At 54.6% G+C, this 23553-nt stretch overlaps 1 protein-coding gene across 10 annotated transcripts in view; it reads right to left on the bottom strand.

Annotated features, from left to right (window-relative positions):
• Positions 1–23553, bottom strand: part of Tenm2 (teneurin transmembrane protein 2) — an 856557-nt gene that overhangs the window by 70842 nt on the left and 762162 nt on the right. For 8 of the 10 annotated variants that reach the window (XM_069993966.1, XM_069993970.1, XM_069993968.1 and 5 more), the window contains 5 exons: positions 22060–22255; positions 20328–20429; positions 11339–11533; positions 7336–7536; positions 5455–5667 (listed from right to left, as the gene is read on the bottom strand). In XM_069993966.1, coding sequence (XP_069850067.1) covers positions 5455–5667; positions 7336–7536; positions 11339–11533; positions 20328–20429; positions 22060–22255 — 907 coding nt within the window. The remainder of the gene's footprint in view (positions 1–5454; positions 5668–7335; positions 7537–11338; positions 11534–20327; positions 20430–22059; positions 22256–23553) is intronic. The other 2 variants (XM_069993969.1, XM_069993971.1) reach the window with 2 other exon arrangements.

Here is a 23553-nt window from a genome sequence, read left to right as displayed (position 1 = left end):
GAAGTGGTACACGGGGAGTTCTGAGCCTGGAGGGCTTGGGAGGGGCCTGGCTCTGGGTAAGAGCTTGTGCGTGCCATCTGTTCTGTACAGTAGATTGTATTCTGATGTATGTATCCCTTTAAGTCTGGGATCTTCCTTATCCTACGTGATCTGTATGTGTGTGTATGTGTGTGTGTGTGTGTGTGTGTGTGTGTGTGTATGTGCGTGAGCACACTGGGGGTTGAGCGCTGGGCCTTGTCCTCCGGCACTCTACCTCTTGAGCTGCACTTCTGGCTTCTCACGGGCTAATTGGAGATAAGAGCCTCTTGGATCTGTTCTGCCCTGGATGGCTTTGAACCGCCATCCTCAGATCTCAGCCTCCTGAGTGATTAGGATTATAGACGTGAGTCACTGGTGCCTGGTTCTTAGTCTAACTCTCCCTTTTCCTCAGGTTCTAATAATTTCAAGCCTTTCTTCAGAATTAAAAAAAAAATTTTTCTTTCAGTTCTTTGCTTCGGCGAAGTCTTCTTTCTCAAGGCACGAAGCACAAGAGACCACAGATTATGGCAATCCCACAAGACTGTCTCAGAGTTGGGAAATCTGCATCACCGGCCATTCCACCAGCACAGAGACGCCGTCACTTGACTGTGGTGTGTCAGCACACAGGTTGTCTAACGAGCAACACCTGTGGCGTGTACATTATGTCACGCTGGATCGTGGAAATGGGTGGCTGGACTAGCGGTGTCTCCCGGTCCTATGCTACACCTCACACTGCTATCACAGCATCTGTTCCCGCTCCCAGAGAGCCGGCGGCCACAGCCTGCCGTGTCTGCGGGCAGCGCGTCACCCGTACTCTTGCTGCATCGATTCACGAGGCCAGCGAAGTCCGCAATGGTGGAACGGCCCAGTGACGTGTTCTCAGAACAAGTCCACACGGGGCTTCTCTGTATTCCACGCCGGCCTTATCACTGTGTGCTCCCACACTACCCACGCCTCGGACGTCATCCTGGGGCAGCCCATCCTCCACCTTCCCAGAGTTCCTCTCCTTTGGGACAGCGAGCGAACACTTCCGAAGACAGGAGTCTCATTACAAGCGAGACTTGTCCCTTCTTATTCCTATTATTAATTCTTCTTCTTCTTCACAGTGCCTTACAACTTCTACCTCATCAGTCTTTGTTCTAAGTGTGGTTCGTGAGCCTTGAACGGACTACTCCGTCCAGCCCGGAAGAGAATTTCCAGGCCCTCCAGGGGAGGAAATTTCTGGTCTACACCACCTGGCTCATAGTTTGTTCAAGTGATGGAGGGAAGAGAGAGAATATCTCTCTGCGGACATCTGTCTATAATCTCTAACGGTGAAAGGCTAATACATGAATATAATAAATAAAAAAACCCCAAAAGTAACTGTGAAGATACTTTTTAGAAGAGCCCCCCCACAGGAGGGGCAGGCTAATTAATGAGGCTCGGTGAAGAGGCCCTCAGGTCCCCCAGGTTCCCCCCCCCATTCACCGAAGCTCAGAGGTTCAAGGACAGTAGTGCCAAGCAGAAGAAAAAAAGAAGGAAAAAGAAAAGTTTCCGTAACTTGGAAGGAGACACAGAGGCGGGGGGGCCCCCAGCCAGACACTGGTTAATTTTAATCATCATCCTCTTCTTCCCCACTGGCTCTGGATCGTTCCAGACCATGGTCCCTCTTGGACAGTGACCCCGCGTGCATCTGGTGACCGTCAGTTAATCAGCACATCCAGCCGCCGCCCGGCTGCTTTTACCTTGGGTAAAGATTCACTTTCCTTATTAACATCGCAAGAACCCCTTTCTCTCCCCAACCAATTAAAGAGGAAAAATAGAAGGGCCCAGCGCAAGAGGAGGGAAGGAAAACGGTTCTGGCTCTCGGTATACACTCAGGTCATCAGCTGGGCTCCCGAGGGGCGCTGGGAATCGAGATGCCACGGTCGCGGGACACGCACAGAGGTCGGGACCGCACGGGCAACACGCACAGGTCGGAATAACCGAAGCAGCCGCCGTTCCCCACCCAGGCACGGAACCGTCCCTCAGGTGTCTGTCTGTGGTGTGTCCGTGGACCAAGAGCCACATGCAGCAGGAAGGCATGAACCTTCTGCTTCTCTCCCCCCTCCCTAACTGCAGGAATGTGGGCTCCCCCCCTTTGTTTGGCCATTCTACTGGCAAAACATGTGCACAGACACACCTCATGGTGTCAGAGTGTAGGAGAGCCTCATCCAAAGTCACCGAGATTCTTAGCCTCTTGACCCAACAACACAACACACACACAGCTCCTTCATGCTTGCTTTGCCTGCTCTTATTGCAGTAAATCCCCTGAATTAAGGAAGGGAACGTGGCAGGCCATGGGGCGGAACACATAGCCACAAGCACCCCTTTTAGGATCACATGTAAAGAATGAACCCCTCCTCTACCAGCACAAGGCACCGTGCAGCGAATCCAGAAACCAGATGTGAACGGTTTGTTTGATTGTTTGAATGACCTCAAGAAAGTGACCTCACAAAACCAAGCCACAGACAACCTGGGTACCCCACACTAAGCATCCCCCCCAAAACTTCCCATGGCATTGTTTATAGACTAGATGCCATTTTGTTCGTGTTGATTTTCTATTTGCAAGAGCTAGCATTTGAGCTTCTGCTTGGCGAGAGCCAAAGGCCTGCCTCTCCTCTGACCGTTTGGGTCCCCGAGGAAGGGGACTCATGCTGGACTTGTAAATGGTGGCATTTACTTTCATTGAAATGACAGCAGTGTCTGTTCAAACGAAAACACTAAAATCCGTGAAACAGCTCTGGGGGCCAGAGGTGGAAAAGTATAAGAAGCAATTATGCACGTACAAACATCTCTCTAGCTTTCCAATAGCAAATCTCACCAACCAAGGGACATTTGGTGTTTTTTCTCTCTCTCTCTCTAATTTTAATTTTAGAAAACCTCAGGAAAAAAAAAGCTAGGAGGAAAAGTCACACATCCTACTAATAAAACCTCGGCATCCCAATTTCTCCTAAGAATGGGCTTTGGCAATCACGAGCTTCATAAATTACACAGCACATACCCTGAAGTCACAAGCCATCATCATTGCGAGTCAGGGACTTCTGCAAACCCTCTCCATCCTGGAGCTTTTATGATCAATAAAACTGCACTTTCTCGACGCCCCTCGAAACTCACGGGTGTCAGCTCACGGAGGTGTGACACACTCAGCCACACGCTTGGGTTGCAGAATCAACAGCCAACTCATCTCACTGAGATCAACTTGACCAAAGAGCCTGGGCTCTCTCGCTGGCCGTATATCCAATCCAAGACCAAAGCCGTCATTGTCCCCCCTCATTCCAAAGACCCCAGAGCTGTGTCTCCTCTCTCCCATTGTCTTCTCTCCTCTCCAGCTCTGGGCCACCTGCAGCATTTGTGTTGACTTTCCCGATGACCTTCAAGTCATAGCTGGTCATGCCTTTTCTCAATGGCAACACCTTTCTCCTCTGTCTGTCTGTCCATCTGTCTGCCTGTCTGTCTCTCCCAGTTGGATACTGGAGAGACTCTCAGCCACCTTCTGTGCATTTACACAGGGCCAGAAAGCAAATAGGCTTTGTGGGCCCTCGAGCCTCAGCACCGAGATGCTGTGGAGGCTGACATGGCACCCGCAAATGAGGGATGCTGTCCTTTACCAACGGAAACTAATGTTTACATTCCGCAGAACTGCCACATGCCAGGAAATACCTTTTGTTGGCTATCTAATGTTTGAAAAATAGAAAAGCAGGCCTCAAGGTTGAAACCCTGGCTGCTGTTGGCTAGCTCCCGTCACCCGAATCTATTAAGACGGGATGTAAGCAGTGGGGGAGTCTGACCCTGGCAGGCCTCCTTTTGGCACAGAAACTCTGTCCCTTACCTCCCCTGGGGAGGGGAGAGGCAAGGAGGGGAGGTTGGATGGGTTGAACTGAGAGGAAGCAGCCTTCTGTTCCAAAGCTGCTGATTGGCAGGGAGGGTGGGAACAATCCTCATCTAATTGCACAGGCATATCGACAGGAAGCCATGGAGAGGGTTAGCTATGGGAGGAACTGCGTTGCTCTTGGGCCTATGTAGCCCCCCTCTCCCTTGGAAGTCTCATGAGTTAAGCCTCAGCTTTGGCAGGGGCTGGAGATGAGAGCAAGTGACGTGTGGGTGGGTGGCGGGGGGAGAGGAGAGGGGGAACGGGACCTGGAGTGTCACTGAGAGATTTCGGAAAACGATTCACTGCCAACAGACTGTCCCAGAAGGGTCCCAGTGCTCTTGCTGTGGCCCGGATTGGCACGCTGCTTCTCGGGTGCCCAGTTGGATGGAGATGGAATGCAGAGTCTGCCCACTTGTTGCTCTGCTTCGTCACCCCAATGAACAGCATGGGAAACTGAGTCTGACCTCAGCAGTCAGCCCTGGGCAGGCGCCTCACTTCGTGCCTCTCTCTGGGTGGACGAGCTATGATTTTGGGGGTGAGGCTTGCTGGGATCTGAGATCATTTCGAGGGGCACAGGGCTGTTTGGTTGGAAACCAGGCAGTGTGGCCTGTGATGGTGCCCAGGATGTAATGAACCACATGGCCAGAGCAGAAACTGGAGGAAACGATGCAGTCCTAGCTCTCTGAGAGAGATGGGAAACCCCAGAGCACTCGTTCACACTCTTCTGCCAAAGGGACCACTAGGAACATTCAAGTCAGAATGCTACAATAATGGCCAAAATCCTAGGCAAAGCCAACCAAGCAAAAATGCAACCCAATTACTTTTAGGTTTCAGAAACAAGAATCTTACTCTGTAGCTCGAGCTGGCCTGAAAATGGCTCAGGCTAGCTTGAATGGCACGATCCTCCTGCCTCCAGCTGGGTTATAGGCATGTGCTACCATACCTGGTTTTAGAACTATTGCTTCTCATGAAAGAAGGTGACCTTCAAAAAATTAAAAAAGGAAATTCTTGGTCAAGAAGCTTCTATAAAGAGGCAGTAAGTGAAATAAGAACTGAGGAGGAGGTATTGATAATGGTGTTGATAATGGCAGGGTCAGGAGCCAACCACTAGATGGCAGGAAAAGGTTCAGATCTCAGAATCTGCTACTGGCAGGCAAGGATGGCTGGATCCTGCCAGTCGGGAAAGTGTTTGACCAGGGCAGACTAGCAGATCTCAGAGACAATGAACAGGTGCTCTAACCTGTAGCACTGACTGTTTCCCATGCATGCACATTTCTCCCACTCCCAAAGCCAGCAGTTTGGATGGGGGTTTCTGATATGGCTGGGTCTGTTTTCCTCACAATCTGGCATCCTGGAAGGAAGGCCAAAACCTCTTCCAGGGAGGATCCCAGCTTTCCCTCGGGCTCCCCAGCCCGATGGAGATTTAGAGAAGCAGCAGAAGATTGGGGGTGGGGAAGCACGCGTGTCCCTGCGGGAACAGCCCGTGGCAGCACGCGCGACCGTCACTATCGATCTACGATTTATGAAAATAAAGCAGTATGTGCCTGTTTCGGTGCCTGTCGTTTGCCTACCAATGGTGCAGTGTTCACCATTCCAGCCCTCTCGGCATTCACATTTGCCATCTTTACACGTCCCGTGCTCAATACAGCGGGGGTGGCACACGCGCTGGTCGCACGCCGTGCCCGTCCAGCCCTCTTCGCAGCGGCACGCTCCCCCGATGCAGACGCCGTGTGTGCCGCAGTCTACCGAGCACACTTCTGGAAGAAAAACAGGGGTTACAGCTCAACACAGCCGCGGCCCGCCGCCCCTCCACTGAGGCCGCGGGCCCAGCCCCAGGCCCCGTAGCTCAGCTCAGCCGAGCGCTCATTCACGGTGCACGTTTTGAGGTTTCCTTTTTTCTTTTTCTCTTGCCAGTCCTGGGGCTTGAACTCAGGGCCTCTGAGCTTCTTTCTGCTCAAGGCTAACTCTCTACTGCTTGAGCCATAGCGCCACTTCCAGTTTCTTGGGTGGTTCATGGGAGATAACCGTCACATGGGGCTTTCCTGCCCGGGCTGGCTTTGACTGAGATCCTCAGATCTTGGTCTCCTGAGCTGCTGGGATTACAGGAGTGAGCCACCAGCCCCTGGCTGTCTTAAAGTTTTTCTTATTAGAGTATTGGCTCTCGGAGAAGGGTTTTGGGGGCCAGCAGCATGACATGCCCTGGCTGGACCGAGTGAATCAGAAACTAGGGGAGTGAGGCTCACACATCCATCTTCACAGGTCCGCTGGGCAGTCCGGATTCTTGTAGAGAGGTCTCACCCGGGAAGAGCTCTGAGAGCCGGGACTGACTGAGTGTGGTGGGGCCCGGCCCCTCCACCCCGCCTCTCCCAGTCTGCCAGCGCCCCACACCTCCCGTTCACCGCGGCCGTGACACTGCCCTTACACAGCCTCTTTCTCAAAGGAGCTCAAAGCCTTTTGTGTCTAGGGAGGAGACAGACAGACAGATAGACACGCTCTGGCCTTCCAGACCTCTCATGCGGGGACAAGCACCAGGCAGACATTCATCCTTTCAGCAGCCCATGAGGAAGGGGGGCGTGGCCGGTCACCCCCAGGGACGGGGACCCCTGCTGCCCAGGACAACTGGTGACTCCTCCGGGAAGTCACGCAGCACCTCTGCAGCACAGCTGGGGCCTGGGCCCGTCCCCCCATCCTCTGCAGAGGGGGTCCAGCACAAGGGATGAAAGCAGACTCCAGTGAGCTGATCGCCCCCGAACGGCCCCATTGTAACCGACTGTGCTTCTCTGTCTTCCTCTTTGGAAGGAAATACGCCTCATGTCTGTTCCCTTCCTGATCCTCACAGCCCTGTGACAGCTGTCTCCCCGCCCCGGGAAGGGGGTGGCACCGTGGCTGCTGGCTGCTCGGGTTGGGGGCTCGGTCTGCACGGCAACCAACCCGGGGAAGGTCGGGCCGGGCTCCACCTGCTGAACATTGTGGGTTTTATTGTTTTTAAGGTCACTTGGGAGGTGAGACACGTGCGCTTTAAAGGCAGGAAAACGAAGTGGTGTGTGCCACGTGCGCGCACGCGTGCGGCTTGGTGACTTTCCCGTTACTGGGGTGGCGCGGAGCATTCTGACGGCATCACCCCACACCCCCGGGGACCCCTCCCACTCCTTTCCTGCTTTACCGGCCCTGCTATTCAGTGTGTCTGGACCCAAGCCTTGCTCCCTCGAGGGAGCTAGGAAACCTTCCGATGCGAACACGAGCTTTCCCCTCCACGAGACATGAGGACTCACGCGGTGGGCCCGGCCTGCGCCCTGGGGTTCACAGACCCCCCGTGGCTAAAGGTGGGGGGGAGAGGTGGCTTCCGAAGGCCCCATCCCCCACGCAGACCCCCCCCCCCGCCCCTGCCCTGGGCTGGGAAAGCAAGACGAAACCTCTCGGCTTACCAACGGAGCAGTCGGGGCCCATCCAGTTGGGGTCACAGCTGCAGAGCCCCGTGTCCGGCAGGTAGGTGCCGTGCCCGCTGCACTGGTCCGGGCACTGCACCCGCGCCAACTCGCAGTTGAGGCCGCCCCAGCCCGGGCTGCACAGGCACCCCCCGTTCACGCACACACCGTGGCTGGAGCAGGTGGGGTCCAAGCAGTCGACTGAAACGGAACAGAAAGGGGCGCCAATCACCAAAGGGAAGTGGGGGGAAGGCCGGAGGGGGGGGGCCGGGGTGGGACAGGGTCGGTGCCCACCATGGCGTCAAGAGAGAGCTCTAACAGTGTGTCTGCTTACAGAGCCCCGAAGCCCAGCAAAAGAAACCACCGGGAATGGGGTGCTCGAAAGGGCGCGGGGTGGGGTCAAGGGGGCAGATGAAGGAAGATGAACAGAGTGAAGCTGCCAACAAGAATCCAACGTCCATCCTGCAACGTTCATTAGCGTGAGGGCCGGGGAGGGAGGGAGGGACGGGCGAGGGTGCGGAAGGGGGTACGTGGGATTCGACGCTTCGCACCCATGCACTGCTTTGTGCCACGCCGGCTCCTCTGCGTGACTGCGGGAAGATAATTTAAAGAAAGAAATGACAACACAGAGGCCGTCCGCGTATCAACACTCCCAATTCCAAAGCTTGAAGAGGGCGAGCGAGAACAGAGGTTTCTGCAGCCGCCCTAGGAAGTTGAGTCTACACCGATATGGAGATGAGCTGGAACCCAAGAACTCTGTACCAGGAAGCCTGCCTCGCTCGACCGGCTGGTACCAGCAAGGCGCATGTACCAGCGAGGCATGTACGTGCACGCCCCCATTCCCAGTGCACACGCGTGCAGCCTGGGCTCTTATCATTACAGCTACTGATGGAATAACGGAAGGCAAACTTCAACAGGGGCAGGTTCGGGTTCTTTTACTAAAGGAAATCCTGGAGTTCTGCTCCTTTTTCTTTTTTTTCCTAAAAAGGAAAAAAAAAGTCTGTCCCCATTCCTAATAAAAACTCCAGAAAATATCCACAAAATTATCTTGTGTGTTACTTTCTCAGAGATTGCTCTCAACCTATAATTAGCCATTTAAAATGCTTGGTGAAGTGCCAAGAGCTAGCAGCTTTCAAAAAATGTATCATCGTCATCTTTTTTTTTTTTCCTTGAGAAGATGAAATAAAATAATGGAAAGTAACATGAGAGAGAGAAGAGAGGAAAGAGAGGAGGGGAAAAGGGAGATGACAATATTGATGAAGATGGAGAGAGAGAGGTTGAGAGAGAGAGCGAGCTTTCTTTCACATAAATTAGCATTCTCTTTTCCATCCTCTCTTATGGTATGAAGAAAGTAGAAAAAAAATGTATGCTAGAACACTGCTAGTATGTCTTCAAAAGCCCCACTTACAAAGCCCAGAAAGAAGAGCACTTCTTTTCTCTGGTGGGAGACACCAGTGGGTCTGTTACCCAGCCCCTCCCGGCCTGGGATCTTATCCTTACAGCCACTGATGGAATAACTGAACGCAAACTTTAACAGGTGCAGGTTCACCATGCATTTTAAATTCAGCCCCTGTGTCATCCGACGGGCTGTCTGGTGGCCATATCCCTTTCAAGTCTTCACCAGGCAGCAGGGACCATGGACGACATTGGAGAAGCTTCGTAAAGAAAAACTGAGCTGTACTGAAACGGCGGACAGCGGCCTTTACCACTCAGGCCTCCAGCCGCCGGCCCTCGGCATCCGAAATCAGGACAACTCATTTAGCCGTGCGTCCTGCGTTGGGTTGGACAACAGGCGGATGGTGAATGTGATTCCTCTCCCTAAGCCTGAAAAAAGGAGGTCAAGGAACTTGTGTTTTAAATAAACAGTAGGCATATATCAGGAACCCCTGAAGAATCCTGAATTATGTTTACGACATTCCATGTCTCTGAAAAAAACAACAACAAAAGCCCCAGCCATGCAGTGATGTGAAAACACGGATGGCGTCAATCAGAACAGGAGTTCACCCCTTGCTTGTCACCTCTCCTAGAACATGATTGTGATGAAGATGAGAAATAATTAATAATCATCATCACAGGGAGGATAAAGTGCTGGTCCGGGCTGTATGATGATGTCTCCTGTTTTGCCAGCAGCACATGCATCCCCCCGGGTAAGAGCGATCACTGGAGAGATGACATCACAAGGGTCGCTGGCTTGGTTCACCCTGAACATTTAAAAAAGACCGGCTAGCCGAGGCGGGAAGTCGGGGACCCACTGGCAACTCCAGACACCCTGTCTTCCCTGGGGGGGGGGAAGTCTCCCACCAGGCCCTTCTTCTAGTGTGTTCCTCACGCCCTGTAACCTTTCTTGTTGAAGAAGTGGCCTCTGCCGAGTGTTCGGCGAAGGCAGCGTTGTCTCCGGCAATCATTCCATTCCATCTTTCCAGCAGGGTCACCAAGTCAGGATTTCCTCGGTCATCACTACTGGTTTGGTTTGATGATGGATCCATGCCAAGGGAGAAATCTGCCGGGGCTGTGTGGGTGCTCCAGGACATCTTGCGGGGAGAGAGGTGTGGGACAGAGACACTCAGCTATGGCAGACCGAGCGGCTCCGTGCTAAGGGCCAGGAGCGGACCGAGGTGGAGAGTACACAGGTCTGTACCTGCCTGCCGGCGGTGCCAGGCTGCTCCTTACATGGTCCGAAGCACCTGCTGGGCCACTAAAGACCATAGCACGGAAGGACAGAGAGAGAGGAGAGTGCAGACAGACACAGACAGACAGACAGGCAGGCAGGCAGGCAGAGAGGAAGGTGTAGCAGCTGTCTCCTTGCTTACTTGGTACAGGACTTGGTTCCAAGACTTTTGTACTGAATTATTCTCCTGGAGGAGACAGCTGGAGTAAGCGGACCCTGAGACCGGCCTCCTTCTGCTTTCTAGGTCTCAGAGTGTAATGCCCCCGATGGGTTCGGTTCATGGCATCCTGTCGGTCCCCATGCTGGGGGGAGGGAGTACTTGAATGTGTGCCACACACCGTGAGCTCCCAGGCACCCCTGCCTCTCGGTCCCAGCCCTCCCGCCGCACAGACACTCCACTTGCGTTCGGTGTGGCTGGACGGAGACACTGTGATTTCCCTCCACCGTGGCCTTCCATGCCTGCCCGCTCTCCACCGGCGTCCTGGATCTCGTGGGAATAGTCACACAGGGGCCCGTGCATCTCAGAGCACCAAGAAGAGTAGAAGCAAACCAACCACAGAGAACCGAAAACATACAATTAGCAGAACTGGGCACCGGTGGCTCACGCCTGTCATCCTCGCACGAGACTGAGCGCTGAAGATTGTGGTTTGAAGCCAGTCCCGAGAAGGAAAGTCCTTGTAACTCTTATCTCCAATTAACCACTCAGAAGAAAACACAAGCCAGTGGTACTGTGGCTCAAGTGGTAGAGTGCTAGCCTTGAGCCAAAGGTGTTGGGGACAGCGTCTAGGCCCTGAGTCCAAGACCTGGGACTGGCAATAAATGAATGAATGAATGAATGAATATATGAAATAATAAGAAACAACAGAGCATCTCCAGCTTTGAGGAAGAAGGAGACTCTAGACATCTTGTTCCTTTTCTCTGGCCAGCGTTAGGAATTTCCAACCCAGAGGACTCTAAATAAAGCAGAAAGAAAAGGCGGGGTGGGGGTGGAGATAGGAGGGAGAGAAGGAAGAAAAAGAAGGGGAGAGGCAAGAAAGCATCAGAGGCACAGTGAGCAGATGAGAGAGAGAGACAGAGAGAGACAGAGAGACAGAGACAGAGAGAGACAGAGAGACAGAGTCGGGGGGGGGGAGAACGCAAGAAAGAAAGGGTCTCTACGTCGAGAAGGGGAAAATACAGTATTATTTCCGGAACCATCTCCACAGGCCTTGACTCCTCTGTCCATCTACCACAGCCGGGGGTTTGAAGTCCTCCGGCTGCGTCTGCCAGGCTGGGGCCTGGCCAGGCCCTGAGCGGCGCCCCCCCCGCCCCGCCCCCCTCCCGGCCCCCGCTCACCTTCCTCGCAGTGCTCGCCCTTGTAGCCCGTCGAGCACACGCAGCTGCCGTCCACGCAGGCGCCGTGGCCCCCGCAGGTGGGGTCGATGCACTGGTGGAGCGGCACGTCGCACTCGGCGCCCTTCCAGCCGCTGTAGCACTGACACGTCCCCTTGGAGTACTGGCCGTTCCCGCTGCACAGCACCGGGCAGGCGGCTGCAAGACCAAAGCGGACACGGGGTCACCGGGGAGGGCCGGGGCGGGCTGGGGGCGTGTCGGGCAGGGCCGCCGGGGAGGGCCGGGGCGGGCCGGGGCGGGCTGGGGGCGTGTCGGGCAGGGCCGCCGGGCTCCCCGCCACCCAGCCGCAGCCGCCTTCCAACGGACCACGGAAATGACATTCACGACCTCACCTCCCCGGTGAGGCAGGGTGGAGAATGTTCTCTGTGCAGTTCCTGAGGACGACCTCCTCCTCCTCCTCCTCCTCCTCCTCCTCCTCCTCCTCCTCCTCCTCCTCCTCCTCCTCCTTCTCCTCCTCCTCCATCACCTCCTCCTCCATCACCTCCTCCTCCTCCTCCTCCATCACCTCCTCCTCCTCCTCCTCCATCACCTCCTCCTCCTCCTCCTCCATCACCTCCTCCTCCTCTTCCTCCTCCTCCTCCTCCTCCTCCTCTTCCTCCTCCTCTTCTTCTTCTTCCTCCTCCTCCTCCTCTTCTTCCTCCTCCTCCTCTTCCTCCTCCTCCACCTCCTTCTGTTCCTCCTCCTCCTATTCCTTCCCCACCACCTCCTCCTCTTCCTCCTTCTCCTCCTTTTCCACCTCCACCTCCTCCTCCTGCTCCACCTCCTTTTCCTCCTCCACCTACTCCTGTTTCTACCCTTCCTCCTGCTCTTCTTCCTCCTGCTCCATCACCTCCTCCTCCTCTTCTACCTCCTTCCACTCTGCCTCCCCCTCTTCCTCCTCTACCTCTTCCTCCTCCACCTCTTCCTTCTCTTCTCCTCCTCTTACTCTTCCTTCTCCTCCACCTCCTTCTGCTCTGCCTCCTCTTCCTTCTCCACCTCCTCTTCCTTCTCCTCCTTCCCCTCCTGTCCCTGCTCTTCCTCTTGCTCTTCCTCCTCTTCCTCCACCACCTCCTCCTCCTCCACCACCTCCTCCTCTACCTCTTCTTCCTCTACCTCTTCCTCTACCTCTTCTTGCTCCTCTTCCTCCTCCTCCTCCTCCCCCCCGTCCCCTCCCTCCCCTTGAGCTACAGCTACGTCCCCCTATCCCTGTGCAGACCACTTAGGGAACTTCCACAAAGCTCACCAGCAGGGCAGCCCAACTAGGTACCAGTTCCACCCAACCTCCACCTCAGCCCTTCTCTTGCTTGCCCTGAGCTCCTCCTCCTCCTTTGATCTGAAGGCCGTCTGCTGGAGGTAGACTCACATCGCAACATTCCTCCCCTGTCCTCCCAAAACGCCGGGGAAGGGGTGCATAGAAAGAGGAAGGAGCCAGTAATTATTGCCCATATTAGTTGATAAAAATAAAATCAGGATTAAAAAAAAACCCTCATAATAAAACTCTCCTACTCAACTTCTCAAGTGATGGGGAAAAAAATTGGAATTGTCTAGAAGAGGGAAGATTGGGTTTTACTCAAAACCAGGTTCCTGGGAAATCAAATTTAAAACGTGACCTACTTTAAATTACTCAGGGAGAAAAGCAAGCAGTCAGTCAGACAGGGCAGAGCTGCACCATTTGTCAGGGTGTTCGAGGGCGTTTGCTGCAAGTGTGGTCAGAAGCACGGATGGGCGGTAAATTTGGGCACAGCACTGGCTGCCTTGGCTGGTACCAGGAAGGTGGGCTGGTGAATTCATTTTTGTCCTGGGGCTAGCAGATGCCAGATGTACACCTCCCACCCCCCCACCCCCAAACACAGCGGTGTCTTGGCTCTCTGCACAAAGCTACCTTCCCTCCTCCCCTCTGGGGAGACGTAACTCATTCCGGGACATAAACCAGAATGTCATCATCTGCGAGGCCCAGACGTGGGAAGCAGAGACGGCCGTCAATCGACGGTATTATTTCTTCAAGGACAGGATAGAGACAACTAAGTACATACGGTATGGGCGGAAAGAGGAAGGTCTGGATAGCGGTCAGACTCAGGTTCAAAACCTCAGCTTGTCATTTGCCTGGCTGTGGGATTTTTTTCACAAGATGGTTAACATTTCTTGGATACCCGGATTTCCTCTGTGAAAAGACTATCTCTGAGGCCGGGCGCCGGTGGCTCCTACAGAGAATCCTAGCAACTCAGGAGGCTGAGAGCAGAGCATTAACCGCTTGGAGCCAGCCCGGGCAGGAAAGTCTGTTCTGTGGGATTCTTATGGCTAATAAACTACCAATAAAGTAAAATAGAAGTGGAGCTGTGGCTCACGTGGTAGGTAAGCGTGCTCACCTTGGGCAAAAAGAAGCTCAGGAACAGCGCTCAGGCCCTGAGTTCAAGACTCAGGCTGGCACACACATACCACCACCAAATGATCTCTGAGAACTAAAGAGAGGGTTGGGATAAAATGGTGGACGCCTGGAAGATAAAGTAACGAACTATCCCCCACCTCCCACCCCCAGAGACACGGCAAGCCAATCCCCCAGCATTCCCTCAGAGAAAGACAAAGACACATCAACCCACTGTGTGGCTACAGGTCCACTTCCAGCACCCTGGAAGAGTGTGGGAACCAGCTAGAGCAGAGAGTTCAAAGTTCAGTAGCACCCCCCACCCCCTGCTGTGGGCACAGCTGGCTCTCATTGGTCAAAACCACATCTAGAGCCTTTGACGCTCCCGCCCCTTTGCTTCTCCACGTCTAAGGCTGCGTGGAAGCAGAACACCGAGCATTCAGACTTCCATTTAAAATCAATTAAAAGCCATATATACGTGAACCAACCATTCCCGTGTCCTGGTCGACAGAAGCTTTAAGAAAAAACAAACGACAAGTTAAGAGGCTGGATGACAAGAAATGCCACAATCGAGCGTCGCCTGAAGAGCACAGAGCTCGTTTTCGCCGTCGGGCAGGGGAGCCCCCTCCTGGCCCCCCCCCCCGCATCGTTGGCAGCAGGCAGGCAGCCAGCCGGGCTGCAGGGTAAGCCACCCCCTTTTCTGTCCGAAGAGAAACTGGTCCTGGATCCTGGGGACAACGAGGGTTTCAACACTGGGAGAAAACTCTAGGTTGCCGAAGAGGCTCAGACACAAAAATAGATCCCAAATGCCTGAAGCTCTACCACTCGCCCGTGGGTCCGTGGGAGAGGAATGCCAGAAATTACCTGAAAATAATGATGTTAAACAAAAAATCCCTCCAGAGAGCTCAGTACCGGAACCCAATACCCCAGGTTCATTGTTAAAATAGCCAGGGGAGCCTGACCCGCTGTCGTACCCAGTGACCTACTATGGGCCCATGGCCGGGCTGCCTACTGTGTGCAAGAGGTGTGGGAGGCGTAGGGAAAGGAGAGGAGAAAGGAGAGATTACCCCTGCCCCCTCACTGCCCCCCCAGGCAACGTTTAAGGGTGAAGTTGGCCACCTGACGTGGTCCTGCATTTTCTTTCAAGGTTGGAGCGTCCTTCGCTTGTAGCTAGAGCCCAGCAATTGGAGATTCATTTGGTAGGCAATAAAGTTTGACCCTTTCTCCACCCTGTAGCCAGAAGTCCCAATTCCGCATGGAGTTACAGACCTAAGTGGAAACAGACTACGAACGTATTTAAATAAAAAATATGCTGAAGATTCCTGTTTTGTTTTCTTGGGCAAGCGAGGGAGAGAAGAAAGACATGGTTGTGCAAGCCCAGAGGGGTGATCGCGTGTGTCCTCAGTGCTTACATCTTGCGTGTGTGTGTGTGTGTGTGTGTGTGTGTGTGTGTGTGTGTGTGAGACAAAGGGAACACTAGCTCAGAATTAGGAGACAAGCAACACCAGGAGGAAGAAGTATTTCCAACTTGTCTTACAGAATAGACGTCTACTACGGCAGACAGACAGGACCTCGGGGAAATATACACAAAGAGACAGATGAGTAGAAGCCTGGGCAAGTAGTATGCCTTGCCGATAAAAGCACCATCCGCCATCCAGCTTCATTAGGAAGTACAGGTAATAAAAAATGAGATACAATGCTTGGCTTCTCGGATTGGAGATGATATTCGCAGCACTAGGTGGTGGCGGTGTGTGTGGGGGGGACGGGGAGGTGGAGGGAGGGGTCCTGAAGGGCTGGGCTCTGATGGGCATCCTGTGTGGGAACGTGAGTACAAGCCAACTCCCAGGGAACCGATCTGGCATTTTATGGATAGTTCCCCGGCTCACCTCATCCAGTCGAGAAGGCTGTAGACCCAGTGCCTCAGGGTCTCCCCTTGTTAAATGGTGTGTGTGTGTGTGTGTGTGTGTGTGTGTGTGTGTGTGTGTGTGTGTGTGTGTGTGTGTAAGCTGCACAACAGATCTAAGGAGTAACCATGGAGGTAAAACACTGAGATCGCCAGCCATTTGGACACGTACTGCCCTTCCCCCAGCTGCCCCAAGGACTCAGATGTTCGAGATGGGTTCAGGTAGGGTGGTATCCAGCAAGACCCCTCCCCCAATGGAGGAGATCAGAGGATGCCTGTGGCCAGCAGGTCAGCAGGTCTGAACTGGGGTGCAGGCACGCATGGCCTCCTCATTCAGCTTGGTCACACAGCATGCTCACAACAAGCCCAGAGACCATTCAGGAGAATTTCCAGAAGGACACAAAGCTCATCAGGTGTGTCAAGTTCTGACACTCCCGGAGCCGTGGGGTGGTGGTGGTGGTGGTGGTGGGGAACGCGGGACACGCTGACTTAGGCAGGAAAGTGTGGATGCCTTAATTAATCCGGGGTGAATTTAATTGCTTTAGTTAAGTGGGAATCGGGTTAAAAATGATGCGGAACATGCTGGCGTGTGTTAAAAACATGACATATGAACGGATGAATCGATAAATTAAAAGTGCACAGATGTTTTAATTAAACCCAGGGAAGTTAACGAAGATCGCAAGAGACTTTTAAGCCTATGATTAATTCAATTCATTTAAAATACCTGTAGAGACCTGGCGACACCTCCAGTTTGAGAGTTATGAAAGTTCCCAATGGATGAGTACTTAGGCCCGAAAAAGTCAAAGGTGTGGACGTGTGTGCGTGTGTGTGTGCGCTCGTGCGTGCGTGCATGTGTGTGTGTGTGTGACCGCAGCACTAATTACAGAATGACTATTTAAATGCGTGGGGATACACGGCAAACGTCCTCTTTTCCTTTTCTGAAGCACGGGTCTAGATCCCCACCGCATCGCGTTTTTGTGGCGATTGGAGCTTCCGGGAGAACTGGGCTGGAGTGTGGAAGGCGCGGGGCTGTCTTACTCCCGTCTCCCTGTCTTCCTTCGGCCTTGCCTGTTGTGTGGCTGGGAACCTGCTAAGCCTCTCTGGGACTTAAACCCGAGTCGAGTAAGACTGGGACGCGGCCACTCTGCGGTGTGTTCTGGGGAAACGAGAGAGGCTGGGGACAGAAGGCGCCGCCTGAGGGCCATCATGTTCCCTAGAATGTCGGCTAATGGACACGCTCTGAAACCTGCCACCCACCCTGGCCTCGGCCGCCCACCTCGGCCTCAGCCACCCTAAGCCCTGGGTGAGCATCCAAGGCTGGGCATGGTCCCAAAATCCTGGGGCGCCCAGGCCCGCGGACTCTCTCTTCTAGAGTTTTGTCCCTTATCTAGCAGTTTAACAAGAAGGGCTTCCCATCTTCTCCCTTCCCCTTCCTCTTCCTCCTTCCTTCCTTCCTTCGTTCCTTCGTTCGTTCGTTCGTTCGTTCCTTCCTTCCTTCCTCCTCTCCTCTCCCCTCCCATCCCTTTCCCTTTCCTCCTCTCCCACCCCTCCCCCTCCTCCTTCCTCCCTTTCTCTCCACTTCTCCTCCTCCCTCCCTCCCTCCCTCCCTCCTGCTCTCCAAGGTTTAGAACCCAGAGCCTCCCACACTCGAGGCAGATGCTCTACCTCTCAGTGCACACCCCCAGTCCTGTTTGAATGGGCCATTCTTCCGGCAGGGCTTCACTTTTATCCCTGTCCAGCCTGGGCCAACACCTTCCTGTCTCCGCATCCCCAGCAGCAGCCATGGCACCCAGCTTCTTCTCCAGTGGGGCAGGCTCTGGGCACTGCTCTGCCCTCTCCCCTCGGTCCTCCTCTCTCGGCCTCCCGAGTAGAGTAGCAGGGATGACAGGAGGGAGCCGCTGTGCGGGGAGAAGGGAGAAACTCATCCTCTGCCTCAGAAGATGGAGCCTGGCCATCAGTGTTGGAGCCCTAGCGGGCTGGCAAGGCACCTTCTCCCCAGCATTCTGCAAACCTCGGCGGCAGCCACGGGAGCCCTGGGAGCCCCGGGAGCCCCGGGAGGTGTTTGAAGTGGGTAGGGTGAAGCTCTAGGAGAATCATGGCAGTGGAGATGGTGAGGAGGAGGAAGATCGCACCATGGTGAGGAGGAGGAGGAGAGGAGGAGGAGGAGGAGGAGGAGGAGGAGGAGGAGAGGAGGACAGGAGGAGAGGAGGGGGAGGAGGAGGAGAGGAGGAGGAGGAGGAGGAGGAGGAGGAGGAGGAGGATTGCACCATGGACAGGAGGAGGAGTAGAGGAGGAGGAGGAGAGGAAGAGGAGGAGGAAAGGAGGACAGGAGGAGAGGAGGGGGAGGAGGAGGAGAGGAGGGGGAGGAGGAGGAGGAGGAGGAGAGGAGGAGAAGAGGAACAGGAGGAGGATTTCACTATGGTGAGGAGGAGGAGGAGGAGGAGGATTTCACCATGGACAGGAGGAGGAGGAGAGGAGGAGAGGAGGAGGAGGAGGAGAAGAGGAGGAGGAGGATTTCACCATGGACAGGAGGAGGAGGAGAGGAGGAGCAGGAGGAGGATTGCACCATGGACAGGAGGAGGAGGAGAGGGAGGAGGAGGCAGGCTGTACAAGCAGAGGCTGGTGGGCAGTGGGCAGGCGGACGGAGAGAAGACGTGGACAGTTGGAGGAGGGAGCAGAGGCCATGGAGGCGGGCGAGCCGGCAGCGGTGGGGAGGAGGGTGCAGAGCAGACAGACTTGGTCTCTAGCGCTGCCCCTCCCATCCAGATAAACCCCTTCTCCTCCCTCTAAAGGCTTCCCAGGAGTCCAGGGCCAGAATCCTGGGCGTCAGCAGCACACATGTGGCGTGTAGAAGCCACAACCCCTGTGCAACCTCAACAGACCCCTTCCCAGCTGTGTGCTCGGGGCCAGCTAGTGACCCTCTCTGTGCCCGTCATCTGCCTTCCTGCAAAGAGGGTAAGCCATCTCTAAAAAACCAGGGTGACGGGAGGTTTCACGGGAGAGGCCTGGGGCTGTTGAGTGCAAGTGAGGAGGGTGGTGGCGGCGGCGGTGACTTGGACTTTAGCACCGAGTGTGACCAGGAAGGGGCAGACAGCAGGGGCACACTTGACAGTGATCAGGAGAGAAGCAGCTCCCCGACTCGGTCTCCCTGGCCTCCCCGCGCGGTTCCCGATGCGGGGTGGAGGCTGGCAGAAGCCCCCAGGAGGAAGGACGTGACTCGCCCCGCGTGTGGCGTTTCTGGGACTCCGAGACAGATGTTCGGCGGCGGGAGTTGTCATTTCTAATAGCGATTAAACTCGCATTACCTAGCAGCTGCGCGCCGGGGGCCTGCGGGGCAGGCGGGGGGGGGGGGGGGGCCTCCACGTGGCCCAAATGAGCCAGGAAAGACAACTCGAGACAGCTCTGCTACCAGCTCGCCGTGTTATCTTTTCTGTGTGCATGTGCCGATCCTGGGGCTTGAACTCAGGGCCTGAGTGCGATCTCTGAGCCTTTGTGCTCAAGGCTGATGTTCTATCATTGAGCCACAGCTCCACGTCTTGGCCTTTTGGAGGTTAACTGGAAGGGAGAGTCTGTCAGACTTTTTCCTGCCAGGGTTGGCTTTGAACCGCGACCCTCAGGTCGCAGCCTCCTGAGCGTCTCTCCCTCTTCCAGAGGAGGAAGCCGAGGGGTAGAAATGCTGCCCGCCCTGGCCAAGGCCGTGGGTCCTGAGCAGTGTCTGGATTCCTGGCTGGCCCGGCTCATACCCACGCCTGGCTGCCAGTCTTGGAACTTCCCTGGTTGCTGACCCTGGGCGTTCTACCAAGAGAAATGGGAAAGGCGGTGGAGACGGGGCGGGTCTGGTCAGGGTACATTACGCCGCCCAGCGGTAAGAGTACCTTCTTAAGAAACACGAAGCCATAAGTTCAAACCCCAGGACCGCCTGAATACATTACCTGCCTGAAGTAAATATCACCCTCGAAACTCCTCTGTACAATTCAGGTGTGCCGACAAAGATTCCAATTAAAGAATCAAACAGAATGAAATATAGATGTGCAGCAAAAGTATGACCCGGTGCTTTTGTTCTATTGTTCTATGTGTGTTCTGCTTGACACAGGAATGCATGTGGTCCTGTGTGTGTGTGTGTGTGTGTGTGTGTGTGTGTGTGTGCGTGTGCCATCTCCATTCCCTGCCCCTTGGGGCCACTTCAAGGTCACCTTGAAGGTCTCTTGCCAGTGAGGTGCACAGCCCAGGCTCCCCCCCCAATTCCCCGCTCTCCACAGTCATTTTCTTTCTTCCATTTCCCTCCCTCAGGGATCCCCAGACCCCAGCCTTCCTCTATGAAGCAGTGCAGATGAATTAATAATACGATTTAAAACCTATTCCACCAAGACAAATAGTGCTTCCTCTGCGAAGAGGGACGCTGGCTGGAATGGATGAAGTTTCCTCACCCCGAGCTGCTGGGGGTGGGGTGGGGGGCATTAGAGCACGTGGAGCGGCGATCAGAGAGGCGGGTCGTGGCTCACGGCGGCCGGGCCGGCCTCCTGCTCTGAGCAAATCTTTCCTCAGTGCACCCCAATGCCCAGGAAAACTGCCCGGTTCTCCCAGATGATCACAGGCCACCCCGGGGCCACGGGCTCACCCACTGTGCCCGTGGGGCCTGCCGGGCCCCTGAGGAGCTTCCCCTGAGGGTGGGGAAGTTGAGGCAGTACCTTTAGCGCAGTCCGCTCCGAGGAAGCCCGGGAAGCAGTGGCACTGGCCCGACACACACTCCCCGTTCCCGTGACAGTTCCGTGGGCAGTCCTGCACTGAATCTGAAAGAGAGAGAGAGGGAGAAGCGTGGGTCCACCACCGCCCCCCCCCTGCCTTGGTGCAGGCTCTGGCAGTTGGTCCTGCATTATGATTACAGATGGCAAGTCTACGGGGACTGCGGCGACCGCTAGCTGGACGAGCTGGAGGAGCCGGCAGGGCCGGAACCAAGGACTACAGCAGCACAGCGCCCGCGTCACCAAAACCTGGACCACAGACCTCCGTGATTCCTGCCTTCCGAGAAATCCCCACTCACTGTCCATCAGCACAGCGCCCCTCATCTGGGCCCATTACCATGGACTCTCTCTGAGCTCCTGGCTCTCAGTGTCAGGGAGGGGAAGGACCTGGGGTGGAGGAGGGCAGCTCACCACCACAGGGCCTGTGTCTGCTCGGATAAAGAGGGCAGGTGCATTTGCTGGAGGAGCAGGTGCATTATGGGAGGAGCAGGTGCATTGCTGGAGGAGCAGTGCATTATGGGAGGAACAGGTGCATTACTGGAGGAGCAGGTGCATTATAGGAGGAGCAGGTGCATTATGGGAGGAGCAGGTGCATTGCTGGAGCAAAAGCATTATGGGAGGAGCGGAGGAGCAGGTGCATTATGGGAGGAGCAGGTGCATTTGCTGGAGGAGCAGGTGCATTATAGGAGGAGCAGGTGCATTGCTGGAGGAGCAGTGCATTATGGGAGGGGCAGGTGCATTATTGGAGGAGCAGGTGCATTACAGGAGGAGCAGGTGCATCATGGGAGGAGCAGGTGCATTTGCTGGAGGAGCAGGTGCATTACAGGAGGAGCAGGTGCATTTGCTGGAGGAGCAGGTGCATTACAGGAGGAGCAGGTGCATTGCTGGAGGAGCAGGTGCATTATGGGAGGAGCAGGTGCATTATGGGAGGAGCAGGTGCATTGCTGGATGAGCAGTGCATTATGGGAGGAGCAGGTGCATTGCCGGAGGAGCAGGTACATTATGGGAGGAGCAGGTGCATTATGGGAGGAGCAGGTGCATTATGGAAGGAGCAGGTGCATTACTGGATAACACAGCTCCACCCTACCCCAAACTCACTAGCAGGGGGACAGTGAGGAATTTGGTTGGAATCCAAAGAAATACAGGGGTCAGAGTGTACAGGCCCCGGAAAATGGGAATTCTGACATCCACTGTCACTGACGGTGCCTGACCCAGGACCGCGTGTGACCCTGGGCTGTTTGTGACCTTGGCATATGTGTGACCTTGGGGGAGACCGTCCACATCTCCCAGTCCCCGTGTTCTCCCCAGGAAAGTGGAGGGCCGTGACACCCTTTCTGGCTGCCCGTGGGGTTGTCAGACGTCAGAGGACACAGTCCACAGCCCATACGCACACGGTCTTGACTCTAGGACTGTGGTTTACAATCCTGTGAATCTGTGCCGCATCCCACGAGCCAGCCCTGGCCTCGGGCCCCCGGCAGCCCCCGGGTGTGGGTTCAAGTCTTCCGAGACATGGAGAAAGCAGTTCTGGGACGAAGGCATTGCCACCCTCCCAGCCCCGCAGGGACGCCGTGCTCCGCTTCCTCCTCTCCTCTTTCTGTGACGGGGGCCATGGTTCTCCCCATGGATGCCCTCTGCAGGGCGGCCCCCTCCCACCATTCCCCGCAGAGCCCGCGCCTACCTAGGACCACCGTGTTGAACGACACCATCTCCTTGTCCTTGCCGTCATTGTAGAAGGCCAGGTGCCACAGCCCCACGTCCAGGTACTGCACGAACACGGCCTCGTTCTGCACCAGGGTCTGGATGCTGCGCCGTTCCCGCGGGGACTCCACCACGCTCCACTTCTCCTTCCCGTCCAGGCGCTCCATGAAGTCATACTGGCAAAACGACATGGGCCGCAGCCGCATGAGGCATGCACTGGACCCCCGCCAGAGCCCCCAACCCACCATCGCACCCAGAAACACCTCTGGGGATGTCTACCACCCACCGGCCGGCCGGCCGGCTGAACGTGGACCCCAGGCCACGGCCGTACCAGCGGCCATCCCTCAGTGCCCGCAGACATCTCCTCCGTCTGATCACTCTCAGCCCCATCTCCCCATCTGCAGGTCTGAAATCTAGGAAATGTCCCACTGGGGGCAATTTTCCTTCCACTCTGCACCTGTGTGCCCTGGAGGGCATTTATTTGAGGGGTGTATATGTAGGCATATATATGTTTGAGGAGTGCATATATGTATTTATATGCACAGATATATTTGAGGGGTATATATATGTATTTATATGCACAAATATATTTGAGGGTATAATATATGTATATATGTATTTCAAATTATTTGAGGGTGTATATATGTATATATATATATATTTGAGGGTGTATACATGTATATATATGCATATATATTTGAGATACATACACACACACACACACACACACACACATATACATACAGTGTTCTATAGAACCCGGTGCAGGCCAGTTCCAACTGCTCTGAAATTCTCTAAATTGTCAACTTGGAAAATGCATTTGCCCCCCAGGAGCTGGGTCAAGACCCGAGGGGCCCCGGCGCAGGTATCCACGGGCCCAGCCCTTCCCAATGCCTAAGCAGACCTGCCTGGAGAGAACACAGCCATGACAGTGGCTACACCCGACTCTTGCCTCGGTTTCCCCATCTGCATAGGCAAAATAACGGGACTTATGTTTCGGGAATGTTGCGAGGATTCATACAGTATGAAATACACCAAGCGGCACAGAGTACACACAAGGTACATTAGCTGCTATTGTCATCATCATCATCATCATCATCATCATCATCAATATCATCGTCAGCCAATCACTGTTGCTTCAATTCTTCAAACACTCTACCTTGGGACAATATCTACCAATCATTTTCTATCTATCTATCTATCTATCTATCTATCTATCTATCTATCTATCTATCTATCTATCTGCTTGTCTATCTTTCCATCCATTATGTATGCATCTATAGATCATGTATGTATCTATCATCCATATATCCACCTATCTGATGTTCCTCCTCTCTACCTACCTATCTAGTCTATCAATCAATCAAATCTATCTAATCTTCCTTATATCCAATATTTATCATCTATTTTATCTACAATCTATGTATCAACCTATCTCATCTACTTGCCTATTATCCACCATTTTTTCTATCTC

Source organism: Dipodomys merriami, unplaced genomic scaffold (assembly GCF_024711535.1).
Source record: "Dipodomys merriami isolate MVZ:Mamm:240054 unplaced genomic scaffold, mDipMer1.0.p SCAF_44, whole genome shotgun sequence".
Taxonomy (NCBI): Eukaryota; Metazoa; Chordata; class Mammalia; order Rodentia; family Heteromyidae; genus Dipodomys; species Dipodomys merriami.
Note: the sequence above shows the minus strand (reverse complement) of the source record. Positions and strands in the feature narration are given on the sequence as shown.